Source organism: Harpia harpyja, chromosome 21, assembly GCF_026419915.1.
Source record: "Harpia harpyja isolate bHarHar1 chromosome 21, bHarHar1 primary haplotype, whole genome shotgun sequence".
NCBI lineage: Eukaryota > Metazoa > Chordata > Aves > Accipitriformes > Accipitridae > Harpia > Harpia harpyja.
The window spans coordinates 5,779,629-5,793,566 of NC_068960.1; the positions used below are offsets into that span (position 1 = coordinate 5,779,629).

Consider the following 13,938-nt stretch of genomic DNA (forward strand, 5'->3'; position numbering starts at 1 on the left):
TAATTACAAACAACAAACATCAATTCCCAGATGTTTTTGATTTGTTTTGTGATTTTATTTTCAAAGAATCTGAAGTGCACTTGGCATCTTCTGTGTATTGTCTTTGTGAGCAGCGTTGGCCTCTTATCTCCTCCTGGATCCACAGCCGCGTCAATGCACTGACATCAGCAAATGCCACGCCAGAGCTATGCCGAGGACCTGGACTGCAGTGCCAGAAATAGCTTGTGTACCCCCCTAAACCGCAGTGCTGGAGCAGGATGACATGGGGACGGAGCAGCCACCAGCAGAGGGAGCGGCAAAGCTGGCTCAGAGGTCCCCCAAACCGATGGCACCCAGGTTTTGGGGAGTTTTGTTGATGGCTTAGAGATTTGTAAGAAAATGTCCCAGAGAAGGATGGACACCTTTTTTTTTGTCCAATACAAGTTAGCAAACGGCAATGCTGTTACTCTCTCCTGATGGCCAGAGAGACAGGTTTCAGTATTACTCCTGTTTGTATCAAGCATTAGAAATGGTCACGCAGACCCTCTCGGGTTGCAGCAGCAGCAGGGTCCCCGGGAGGGGGAAGGAGTGTGCGCAGCACAGGGGCAGATGCAAGGGCTCAGAAAGCCTCCCTTACCCCAAGGTCCTCCCGTCTCCATGCCATCAGTCAAAAAGCGCCAGGGGCAGAAGGGGTAAGTGGCAAAGAAGGCGGGTTTTATCCAGTGCTTTTCAAGAGCAGTCCAACCAGCACCTCCCAGCAAAACCAGTGGGAAACGATTTCACCACTGCCAGTTTTTGCCCCTAACGTCGAGCTGGGATGTGATCCCAGCTCAACTTATACAAGCAGCACCCAGACAGTCCATCCCAGTAGCACCAATCCAGCCCCCGCTTGACTGAGACAAACCCTAATTTTGTTTCATCTCTGTGAAGTGAGCAGATCCCATCCCACCTATCTGCTGGGCAAGCTCGGTGGGGGGGTGGGGGGGCAAAACAGGCTTTAGGTCAAACCATGGCAGCTGAGACACATCAGGCATGTCAGGATATGCACTGGGAGAAAGCTAAGAAAGCAAAGTGCCCTTTCGCTGGGTGCCAGCCACCACACAGGGGGTCAAGGGTGCAGCTCCGCTGGGACCACACGGGGGGGTGTTCCCCAGGCAGTGCAGGGAGTCTGTCTGAGTTCTGTCCCCCTCGTACTCAGCAGGGAGAAAAGTTTAAGTGGGGAGAGCACATGAGCTGCTGTAAGTAGATGCACAACCGGAGGAATTGTTCCACCTTCACAATCTCAAGGTCCACCTGGTCACCAGCATAAGCTGGAAAAGCCTCAGGGTTTCCTGAACTTACACCAGTTCTTAGGCCCGGGACAGGCAGAGTATCAGTGCGGCTGTGTGACACCCAGCTCGTGCTGCAGCAGGAGGTTGTGCTGAGACAGCTATGCTAAATTTATCCTGCCCTGGGACTCTGATGTGCAGTGGGCAGAGCAGGTTTGGGCAGCCATAGCAGGTTTGGGAGCTGTTGTGATTTTTTCTGAGATTCTGGCAAAGCCCCAAAGTGCCTGACTCACTCCTCCTTTCAGGTCAGTTCTTCACAGCTGTAACTCCGGTGAGACCAGCGGGTTATTTCTGATGTACGCTGCTGTACGGTCACAGTCTAGTCCATTACCCTTGCTGGTGAAGGATGGCTCCTGTCTCCAGTGGGCTTTATTTAGCTTCCACTCCAAAGCTGTTCTGTAAGAGAAGAACCAATGTGCAAAGGGTACACCATTTGTTTTTGTCGGAGATTCCCCATCTTGAGTTATCTGGTGACTTTGAACTTGTTAGAATCAATGAACTTGTTATAATCATTACCCCTGTCCTCTCTATCGGCTGTACGCAGCGTATAGATTTGTCATTTGTTGTTAGAGAGGACTTGGCATTTGTGAGCTGTGTCAATGGATACAAAAGCAGATTCATTCTAATTATACCGAACCACTGATCAACTTAGTAGACTAGTCTAGTATTTTAAGCCCTAAAGGTTCCTTAGCAGTAAATCGTGCAGGTTCCAAATAAAGTGCATGGGGGAGAAAAAAGGAAGTTAACTGTATTTATTAGCTTGAACATTTGGAAGGTAATTACTTGGACAAAATACGTTCAAAGATCCCTGGCACATTTCTTCACTCTCTTCTCTTGTATTCTGTTAATACCCTACTAAAACTGTTGACTTAAACACCTCCATTCTGTTGTTTTCTGTGTGTAATGGCAGGTCTGCTTTAGGGAGGCTGGGCAGTGGCTGGCAAGGGCTTGGGTGCATGGAGATTTCCAATTGCTAGCTTCGACCCTGGCCTGCGTAGTTGCCTGTTTGCGACAGATCTATTTGCTTGTGGAGCAGCTGTGAAATTGCAGCAGATTTTAGGTATCCATGAGAGTATCTGTGCATTTCACTGCATAGAATAATGTGTACCTTGTGCTCTGGGCAACACACTATAATTAGTTTGTAGAAGTTGTTTGTCTCTGAAGATCTATAAATACACATACATAAAACTATAAGGGAATAAGGAGTCACATGCTTAAAGCAAATGCATTCTAATGCAGAAGAGCTTTATACGCTGATCACATTCCCCCCACCCCCAAATGTGGTTCCACTGTTGATCTTTCTTTCATTTCACGTAAGGCTGACCAAAAATATTTACTTTCTTCTTTCACATAAAGAGACTAAAATGGATGGAGAATTTCCTGCTGAAAACAAGGGCATTCACCATTCAGTGACAAACAGCCTCCACCTGGGCTATATTTGTTACCTTGCTCTCTCTCAGAGAAGGCAAAGAAAGAAAATAAAAAAATAAACACCTCAGGCAGAGGTATCAGTTCCTCTTGGCAAACATTTTTTTTTTGTGCATCATCTAAGTACCTCCAGTCAAAAGCTTCCTTTTACAAACCCACCTTGCTCCCCAACCAAGACCTTCAACTTTTTCAAGTGACTTTTTTTCCATGACCCATTCTTCCCATCCCTACAGTCTAAGAGACAAGACAAAAAGCTGGGTTTCCTTCTGGGGTGCTCCTTGCTCGAGTGGATTCCCACCAATACCTGCTGTGCTGTTAACCATTGGTGTACTGGCCTCTGCTGGAGAGCACAGAAGGAGGGTGGATTTGATGTTACAGTAAGCACTGAAGTGCCTGGGTACCTCCGTGCCTTGCTGTCGCTGAGCCCAGGGAACCCCCAGGAGAGGAGAAGGAGGGGAACATCAGAAAGAGTCTGGCGAAGCGCACGCACGTCCCTGCCTGTCTGGTTCCTGCCCCGGTCCCTGCCCGGTCCCTGCCCGGTCCTGCCCTACCTGGTCCTTGCCCAGACCCTGCCCGGTCCCTGCCCGCTCCTGCCCTGCCTGGTCCCTGCCCAGACCGTGCCCGATCCCTGCCCAGACCCTGCCCGGTCCCTGCCCGGTCCCTGCCCAGACCGTGCCCGATCCCTGCCCAGACCCTGCCCAGACCCTGCCCGGTCCCTGCCCGCTCCTGCCCTGCCTGGTCCCTGCCCAGACCGTGCCCGATCCCTGCCCGGTCCCTGCCCGGTCCCTGCCCGGTCCCTGCCCGCTCCTGCCCAGCCCTGCCTGTTCCCTGCCCGCTCCCTGCCCGGCCCACGCGGAGCTGTCCATTCAGCACCACGGCCGGCGTGGCCGGGCACCGAGAGCCCGGCTGGTTCGGCTCCGCTCGGCTCCGCTCGGCTCGGCTCGGCTCGGACCGGACCGGACCCAGGCAGCACTCCCGGCGGAGGGGAGGGGGGGTTCCTCCGCAGGGCAGGGCAGGGTGCGGGGGGTGTGCGTGTGCGTGGGGGGGGGTGCGCGTGTGTAGAAAGGTGCGTGCAGCCAAGTGTTCGCAAGGGGAGTCTGCACAGTGTGCGTGTGCCGGTCGGGGAGTCTGTAAACGTGCGTGTGTGTTGGGGGGGGGCTGGGGGGGGGCTGCGGGCAGCCACGCGGGAGTGTGTGTGTGTGTGTGTAGGGACACACACACACAGGACAGGTCTGTCAGGAGGGCTGTGCGTGTGCAGCGCCGTGCGAGGGCGAACGCGTGTGCGCGCCGCGGTGTGTGCGGGGCGCGGGTGGCAGCCGCGATCGGGCTGGGCGCCGGCTTCGTGGGTGCCGTGGGTGCGAGTACGCGCGTGTGCCGCCGGGTCCTGCGCTACCGGTACGCGGCAGAACCGCCGGCGGAGCCGTCCGCGGGAGAAGCCCGGCCCGGTGCTGCCCGCCCGCCCTCCCTCTGCCCGGTGAGTGCCGCCGCACCGCGCCGCGGGACCGGGGGACGAACCGGGGGGTCCGGGGGCAGCCGGCGACCGGGGGCCGGCAGCGCGACCGTGGGGCACGCAACTTTCCCGGGAGGGAGGGGAGTCGCGGCGGGACGCGGCCCCGGGGCTGCTCTCCCGGGGTGCAGGGGGGACCGTGGCCCCTTTCCCCGCCACCCACCCACCCACCCCGGGCCCCGGAGGTGTCCTCTCCCCGCCGCCGGGCACGGAGCTCCCCGCCGGTTCCGCCGCCCCTGCCCGGAGCGGTGCCGGCGGAGCCGCGCTGCCCAGCCCGCCCTCCCCAGCGCTCCCGGCCGCCTCTCAACTAAGTTGCCGAGAAGCCATTTCTGACCCGACGCCTTCCCCGAGAAGGGAAAAACATTGCCAGGAACCCGCGCTCATCCCTTCTCTCTGCACCCTTTTTTGCAGGCGTGGCTGGTCCCAGCTAAACATGCTGCCAGGAGGGCTCAGGAACGCGCGGCAGGCTCTGCCCCGTTAGCCCGGGGTTCCCGGGGGGGCTTCAGCCATGAATTCCTCTCCCCCCGCCACCGGCCCCCCCCCCGGCCCTCTGCAGCTCTGGCAGGAGGAGAACCAGACCCAAGGTGGGCTCTGGAACGGGAGCCAGGAGCTGGGCTGGGAAGAGCTGGAGAAGATGCTCTTCCTCTTCGTGAAGGAGCCCGTCACCATCAGCCTCACGGCGATGTACCTGGTGTCCTTTGTGGTGGGCTTCGTGGGCAACATCATGTCCATCAGGGTGCTCACCCGGAAGCGCCGGAGCCGCGTGTCCAGCCTGAGTGCCACCCGCAGCCTCCTCATCAACCTGGCCGTGTGCGACCTCATGGTGGTGTGCGTCTGCATGCCCATCACCGTGGGCAACCTCATCTACAAAGCCTGGGTGTACGGGGACTTCCTCTGCCGGGCGGTGCCCTTCATCCAGGCTGTTTCTGTCTCCGCCAGCGTCCTCAGCCTGACCGTCATCAGCGTGAACCGGTACTACAGCGTGCACAATCCACTCAACGCCCGGTCTTTCTTCACCCAGAAGAGGATTCTCAGCACCATCCTGGTGGTCTGGTTGTTGTCCTCAGGGATATGCATGCCCCTCATCTTCATGAACAAACGGGATGAGATTGGGGTGATGGAGGGCTTGCCTCTGGTGTTTTCCATCTGCAGGGAGATTTGGCCTCAGGAGAGGCTCAAGCAAGCCTACAACTTTCTGCTCTTCTGTGCCCTCTACTGCCTGCCGGTCCTGTTCAACATGGTCATCTGCTTTCTCACGGTGCGCCGGCTGTGGAGCCGCAGCAGCCAGCTGAAGGAGAGCACTGCCCTGAACCGATCTCTGCCAGCCTCCAGGCTGAAGATCCGGAAGAAGGTAGCGCAGATGGTGGTGGCCCTGGTCCTGCTGTTCGCAATCTCCTGGCTGCCCGTCTACCTGATGGACATCTGGATTGATTTCAACATCCCCAAATCTTTGCAGGATATCACTCCTTCTCCTTGGATCCTGCAGCTCAGACCTTTTGCCCAGTGGCTTGGCCTCACCAATTCCAGCCTCAACCCTATATGCTATTGCTTTGTTGGGAACCTCTACAGGTCAGCCAAGGAAATGAAGAGCAAATACCACCAAAGAATGGTCTCTCTCTTTAACTTCTCTCTGTCCGAAGGGACAACCCGTTCCTCGGTCCCAGAGCTGCTCTCTTACCGGAGTTCAATGGAGCCTGCAAGGAAAGGACCCTCCGCCACCCCCACCATGGGCAGGAGATGTCAGGGAGGTCATGGCCATAAGAACAAGTGTGGACGCTTGAACTCCTGCCAGCATCCAGCCCTGAACACTGTCTCCAGTGAAAACACTTCCTTGTAATTCTACTCAGGAAGTGCACCTCATACCCTCATCTGCATTTAATGACTCTTTAGAGGTCTTTCTGAACCAGATATTTTAACGATGGAAAAAAAATTTCTTCTAATCACTCCCACCACCAGTTCAAAAATACTGAGACAGGGAAAGAAGCAAATAATGAGAGAAAGAGATGGCATATTTTAACTCAGATCAAGTTTTAAGACAAATGATTTTTACTGGGGACAACTAGATGTGTAGTCTGTTGCCCAGTCAACAGTCACATAATCAGATAGATCAACTTCCCAACGAGTGAGCTCTCCCCGCAGGTCCATCTCTGGATGCAGAGATGCCGTGTGGATACAGCAACAATTTGACTGCTTGCTGCTGCTCACCCTGTGCTGATAAAGAGCAGCGGTAAGAGGCACTCTCTGCTCCAAATCCATCAGTTGTAGTTGCAAGCAGTGATGAAATGCTAGAAACAGCATCATAAAAAGTAATAGTAGTGGAGAATTTCACACACTTTACCACTTGAGATTTCATTGTCTGATCGTCAATGTGACGATGTGAAGAGACAGTGCCAGAAGTACTAAAGCAACCATGACCACTCCACAGTGGGGAATTCTGAAGGGATAATGGGGCCTTGGAGGTGGTTTAGGAAATGCAATAGGAAAATATTCTTTGGGCATCAGCTCTCTTTCTTACAGCTATGTTCCTGCAGGTGGAGTGAAAAGAACTGGGCATCTTTTAACATGATTTGCACTTGAAAAACCAGCCCGTGTTCAGCTGTGACTGTACCAAACAAAGTCAATGGCATGTGAAAATAAAAATAGCAAGTGGTTTATAGCTAATAAAATCAGAATCAACTAACGCAATGCTATTTGTCTGGGAAGGAGAGAATCAAAGGGCTTGCTTTTCCTGAAGATCAGGAGTAGGTTAAAACCTATTTCTTGCATCATCTCCTTTAAAGGAGGCTTTGATAAATAAATTGTATACTTTTATTACGTTAGCATCAAAAGGCCCCACTAAAGCTTGAGAATTCTACTGTGCTGAGCACTGGATCTGTATTCATAAAGAAAGGAAACCTTTCTCCCAAAGATCTAAGTGAAAACACGTCAGACCAAGCAATAGGTGGGAGCAAAAAAAATACAACGACCCAAAAGGCTGGAATGAAACTAGAGATCAGCCCCTTCCCTGTGCCTGCCCAATGCTAAGTGTGAGGGGATGCATACCGTCTCCTGATGCCAGAAGAGCTCATGCCCCGGCTACTTGTGTACCAGCACCCGGCACAGCAGGGCTCTCCCCTTAGCGAGCCCCAGAATGAATGCAGCAACCTTCCTGGGAGAGGATTTTGCATTTAACGGAACTCAGGCTTTTGATGACTGGAGGCTTTTTTTTTTTTATTACTGAACAAGGGAATGACGTTCTGGGAAATCTAAGTTTCAAATAATATCCTTCTGCCTTCTAGGGAGCCTTTTGCTTACAAAAAAATAGAGACGAAAAATAGCCATTCAACCCAACAGTATTCCCACCTTTGTAATGATCGCTCAATAACATTTTATGTTAACAATAATCTTCCTGGAAAACAAAAGATGTCTCCTTAACAGACAGTGCCATCTGCGATTTGTATCCTCTTTTTGTGTGCACAAGAAAGAAATTACAACTACCCAGATTTAGTTTGGGTGAGAAATCGCTTTTATGTGTGCTGGGAGATGAGAACATCTGCATTTTTGCAGGTGATAGAGGAGTGTACCGACTGCCTGATCTTTTCGTAGCTGTGGAGAAAAGCCTGTCAAGCTTGCTCCGAATGCCCACTGACTCCAGGTCCTGGAAACAGATGTCCTCCACCCCCAGACCAGATGTGACACAATACTGAAACTTCCCTACGTTGCCCTGACCAATGTATTTAACCCTGCCCTGAATAAACCGCAAAGGACGGACCATGGAGATGCCAGACCAGCTCCATCCCATGAGGTGGCCCAGCTCTGAAAATGGCCAGGATCAAATGACACGATCAAAGGTGCAAGAAATCCACATTTTAAAGTATCCCAGAGGAGGACTTTTTTCTCTCAGTTCATGAGCTGATGCCTGGGTCCTGCCCTGAAAATCTCCGTACCCTCCACGGAGGCAGAAATACCAGGGACTGTGTGTTCTCCTGAACATGCCCGTGCCTTCCCCTCCTGATGCAGATGCCCATGCCTTTCTCCAGCCCCACAGCACTCCTAACCACCAAGATAACACTGTGTCAAGGGCCACTTCCACCAAGCAAGGTCATCTCCTCTTTACACTTCTAAATGTATTTTCCAGTTTCATTCAGTGTTCCTGTTTTCCTATAATAAAGTTGAATTGCTCACTTTAAATCCTCTGTGTCTCCCTCGGTCACTCTCTCCCTATCCCCCATGCGCCAACCGCTTCTCCACTGTTTCTATAGTGAAATCTCCCCCTGCCTCTCACCGTTATCAGTCTTTGCCTGCGAATTCCCCTCAGTCTAACAACTCATTCATGTCTTCACTCCTCTGATGAAAAATCCCTTCCTGCCCTGCTGATTTGAATGGCTTCTTTTGTGCTGCAGACACCTGTTTGCTACGGAGAATGCTGATTTATTTTGCACGGCTTACCCGACGGCTGCCAGGTAGTAATGAATTTCGGTCACTATCACCCAAGGGTAAATGAGAAGCAGTGACGTCAGTGTGAAAGCCACACAGCATCCCATGAGCTGCCTGGGCTCTGGCAGTGATTTTATTAACCTGAACAGGTCTGTGTAACGCAGCAGTGCCTGGGTGACTCACGCTGGCTCCGAATGAGGTGAAACCTCAGCATTTGGGAAAGTGACTTTTTTCCCCTCCTATCTGATAAAAGATCTCTTTATATTTAGGGATGAGAAGACATCTGAGGGTCCCCCGGGCCACATAAGCTCCTTGTTTCAGATGCCAGCCACTTTGATAGGCATTCAAGGGACTCCTGGCTCTTCGAGGAATCAGGAGCAGACACGGCTCTGGCTGGTGAACACAGATGGTTTCCTCAACGGAGCTCAAGCAAAACGTCTCGCACTCAGTATGTGGTTGAGGAAATGTGTTTCTTGCTAAAGGCACCCAGGCAGACTGGAAGTGTGAATTTTAGATGTCTCAAGGACAATGCTTTCCCACAGCAATGCTGCTAATACATGTAAGTCCCACTCTTCCCCCCACAAGTCTTTCTTCTCTGCTTTGCCATTTGAATCAATACAAGCTTTTTAACACATTACCAAAATGGGATGTTTAAAACAGCTTTACTTGAATCCCTTTGCTGCAGTAAGGACTTACAGAGAGTTGCTGTCCAGTAACTCTCTCCAGGAATATTCCATCATCTGTTCTTGTACTGTCAGTAATGTCTCAAAGATGCTACAGGTTTATTTTCTGCCTGTGAACCACTGAAGAGACAAAAAAAAGAGATAATCTTTTGTACAAGGTAGCATAGAGGTACATACTATCACGACTGTTATGTAGCTCTCGTATGGAGAATGATGACTCACTGTTTCTTATAATTAAATACTCAGGGGAAGCCAGTGAAATGATTAGATTGCATGTGTAAGGGCAAGGCAGCACCTTTTCTCACACCGCGGCAGCCACTGAGCTCACAGGCAGAGGAGGTGGTGAGGGCCGAAAGCAATAAAAAGGGTTCAGGAGGAGACCGGTCTGGTCACAGCAGAAAGGACCATCAAGGGCTATTAAAAACAGTGATGCAATTTCTGGCTTAGAGGGCATTGGGTACATAACCTATAACTTCCACTCTTGCTCCTTCTCAGGACACGTCTTACTGGCCACCATTGGGAGGTGCCCAGCACCAGGGTGCTGGGCTGAGCATCGTTTGGTCTATTTGGTACCCTTGTTCTTACGTCCCTATGCAAAAAACCCTCCACATTAGCTGTTTTAAAGAGGGAGAGCAGGGGATGATTTCAGACCTAGCATAATTTGATCAAGAGTAAAACTTTGCAGAACACAGTCATCTGGAGGTAGGACACATTAACGCTGACACAGTGCAGGCTGAGAAATGCTCACGCAGTCACTTGCAGAGTGAGAGCTGAGCAGTCCCAGCGGATGGTGCATGATGCCCACTCCAGTGCAACACAACAGAAATAACAGATCCATCCCTCTTCTAATATTCATCAGCCCTCTTGGTGGGTCAGCACCTTCACTGCAACAACCCTGAGCATCCCAGAAAGAAGAATGTCCTCCAAAATGAAACTCCTGCCTGTTGGTATTTTACATATTATACTTGATGCTGGGATTCAAACTAGGATGGAAGCTGGCTGGTGAGTTATCTGCAACACCAGCAGCCCCCAGCATGGTTCCTGTGTCTCCTCCCGCACTTCTCCCACCACAGCACATCCCATACACAAACACCTGAGCTCTCCTGACTTGAAATATCTAAAAGAATGGGGAGAGCACAGGAGTTGCCTGGGTTTCCAGTGCGTTGTGATGCCCCTGTTGTAAAGAACCAGAGAACTAACAGTGCAAATTTTCTAGGAAAAAATCAGCACAGCTGAGTTTACCTTTGTGATTGTATTCAGCATGAAAATAAATCACTGGCAGCTGCTAGAAGAACAAATAAAAGAGCAGCTATGAGCAGGTACAACCAAAGAGATCTCTGGAGCCCTCTGGGAAAGTCAGCCTCCAGGTAAGTACTGCTTGCCTGGCACATATGGGGATCATAGAAGACTTTCCCAAACTTTCTGGGAATGAATGACTACTGGTCAGGTCAGCCCCAGGGGCACAGGAATTGCAGTAGTTGCCTTCTCTGCCTGCTAAACATCTTTAGGCACAGTCCCAGGACTCAGAACTGACACAACGCAGCTGTAAAGTCAATGCAGTCTCACGTGACTGCCCACCCCCAAGCTTCCCTGCCAGCCCATGATGAAGGATCCTGGCTGCCCTGATTTAGGGATTTTTTCACTCTTAGCTTGAAACAACTGGGAAAACCTGGTCTGGGGCAGAGGAGGAGCCACACTAGGATAAGTGTCTGATCTGGAAAGGGAAGGATGTTGCTTTCTACCTTACAGGGGTTCCCCTCACTAAAGGTTGTGAGGCAGTCATATAATTCAATTCTTTCATTAATATTTTATTCAAATAATAATTTTAAAATATTTCAGCAATAAAGATGGATGCAACGCTTGCAAAGAATATTTTTCCAAGTGAGGAATCTACACCAGAGTTTTCCTGTTTGGTGTCTCTTGCTGATTGCAAGAAACCCCCTGAACAAATCAGTGCCAGAGCACACTGGTAGAGCTGGCTCAGGACTGCCAGAGAAGGGGCACTGATTGCCTTGTGATTATCCTCACCACATGGGGAAGGAGAAATCTCATGGAGCTGCAATGTGACCTTTGATTTTAAATGTTTTCTATGTCCAACCTTTTCCCTCTTACCTCATTGCACCCTAAGACAGCTGGTTTATATTGCAAACTGGAGGGGAAATTACCCGAGGAGACTTTATTTTTAAAAACACACATGAAATATTTCCACACCTGAAAGATCCAGGAATTAACAGCTTGTCTCCATATGCCTTACCCCTGCTTCTGTGAGTTTTTATGATAACAGACAGATACTGTGGAGCACAAAATGCTGTGTGCACTACAGGATAAAACCACCAAACTTTAATCATTCCTTAATCAGGCATGCGTTTCCCAGCCGCAGCACTCTGCCAGGCTCTCTGGGTCCAATTTGCAGAGAAGCGAGCAGTCAGCACTGCTGACGGGCTGGCTCTTGCTGTCCTGGCTGCCTGGCAGCTTGGCCTTCCCCTGCCCCTGCAAGAGCTGGCTGTTTGGTGCCTGGCCAAGCTGAGTCTCTCAGCTCCGTACCTCCAAACACCAAGGACGATGTCCTCGAGCAGAGCCACCGAGGAGGATTCCCAGACTGGCTCCTGTGCTCCATGAAACAGGCTTGGCCGCAGCCTGGAGATCTGTTGCATTTGGCCGGTGCAGGCTGGGGAGATTGAACTAATCTCATTTCTAATCACTGCAGCGAGGCCGAACTTGCAGAAAGCGGCTGCGAGGATTTGCCGACCATGAGCCGGTGATGCTCTGGCATCTCTGGGTGGCTGCATGGACATGCTGCTACCCCAGGTGCTGCATAGATTTTGCCTTCCTTCATTTTCCACTTGAGGTGTTTTCAGTCAACCCCTGCTTTCCTCTCCTCAGCCATTCACCACGAGAATGGAGCTGCTGAATTAAAGAGCTGTATGAATGAGTCTTTAGGCAGATGTATCCCATTACCAGGTGCTCACAAGTCATGAGCTGCTATTTCTTGGTGTGAGGAAGGAAAATGTGGCAAAACATTCAGGAAATAAGCTAAAAAGTAAAAAGGGGATTGAAAGAAAATCCAGACAGTGAAATAGAACCATCTTAAGGCAATTACTGGGGAAGAAATAGAGCTGCCAAGGATATTAAAGCTGTCACACACCTGCTAATCTCTTCTGATAAAGGTCTGACTGGCTAAACTAATAACACTATTAAATCTGCAGTAATCATTACCAGAGGCAGCCCAAGGATCTCACAAAGCCATATGCCTGGAGGAAGACCATTTCCAGCACGAACGTGCACAACCAGCAGCAGGTAAGTGGTACCTGCACCTGAGATGTCAGCATAATTGCTGAGTGGCTGTGACTCAGTAACCTCCCTAATTGCCTCCCTCAGCTGAGAACTGAACCCAGATTTCCTAAGGCTCCATCCAGCACTTCTGCTTTTTCAGACTGTTATTCTGGGCTCTGGGTAGCGTAGGAGAAAACAAGAAGTTCCTGCATAGCCTCGCAGTGCGGATCAGTATTTGGAGTGGGCTGGCTCATAAAGTCTCCACGAAGCATGGGATGTTCTCCTTCAAAAGCTAACGACATAACACGGCCTCTGGCAGAAATGCATCAAGAAAAAGATATGCAATGGGAAAAGTATCAGAAATCCTCCTTCTAAATCTTCGTGGCAGGGGCAAAGCTGCAGTCCACTCCTGTGCGAGCAGGAGGAGAAACAGGCCGGGGTGGGACGAGCAGCCCCACGAGGTCCACGTGGTGACCCCGGCACATCGGGGCGGAGGTGCAGAGGTACATCCATGCAGCAACATGAAAGGATGATCAAGAGTTTGTGCAAAAACATTTTTGATGCCATTGCTCCAGCACGGTTCCCGAGTGCCCGGCGAGGCGGTGGGGATGGTGCCTCACCTGGGCAGGAGAGTGTGCCCAGGTTATCTGCTGCCTGAAAGCATGCAGATCCCGCTTCTCTTTCATTCCCTCTCCACCACTGTTGACTTCGGCTGTTTCTTCTTATTTATACCAGCAGGATAGTAGAGTGAAGCCCACAGTGAACGAAATACTGTCAAGGTGAGGCTGCTGTCACAGCAGCTGCTGTAATTCCATTGACTTAATGGATCTACTCCTAATTTACAAGTCAGAGCTGGATCCAGCACCAGAGGCCGAGTACAAAGGTGTCATTTTTATATAGTCAAATTTATATCTGAAATAAATACCACATTAGATCTTTCCAAGAGGTCTGAGCTGCAACGTATTCATTTTTCTCCCTGCAGAAAGGTGAATTTCTCACTAATGTTTTCAGGTTACCTTCAAGTCCCAAGGTTGGACATTTTTTAGCCATCTGCTTGTTCCACACAGACCCTCAGGGGCCCAAATAGGCAACTGTATCCTCCAGGGAGCCCTCCAGCAATTTGCTGCAAGGAGTATTAAGCCCCTTCCTGAGGCTGCCATTTGCCGGGAACAATGCAGCAGCCTGATGATGTGCAGCCTCTTGCAGTGAAAATTAAGATAATGAGGAATAAATAGGTTTCCATCTATATGGGCTTTTCTTGTATACTTCAGAAATAAGGAATACTTACATGTAAGTATACTTCCCAGCCAATAATGGTATAGGC

General features: G+C 50.8%; 1 protein-coding gene across 1 annotated transcript; it reads left to right on the forward strand.

The window, feature by feature from the left end:
• Positions 1–4,658: 4,658 nt before the first annotated feature.
• LOC128134868 (galanin receptor type 1-like) lies at positions 4,659–6,574 on the forward strand. The gene has a single exon (XM_052773094.1). It carries the CDS (start codon positions 4,751–4,753, stop codon positions 6,077–6,079), a length of 1,329 nt encoding a protein of 442 aa, XP_052629054.1. The 5' UTR covers positions 4,659–4,750; the 3' UTR covers positions 6,080–6,574.
• The last annotated feature ends 7,364 nt before the right edge of the window (positions 6,575–13,938 follow it).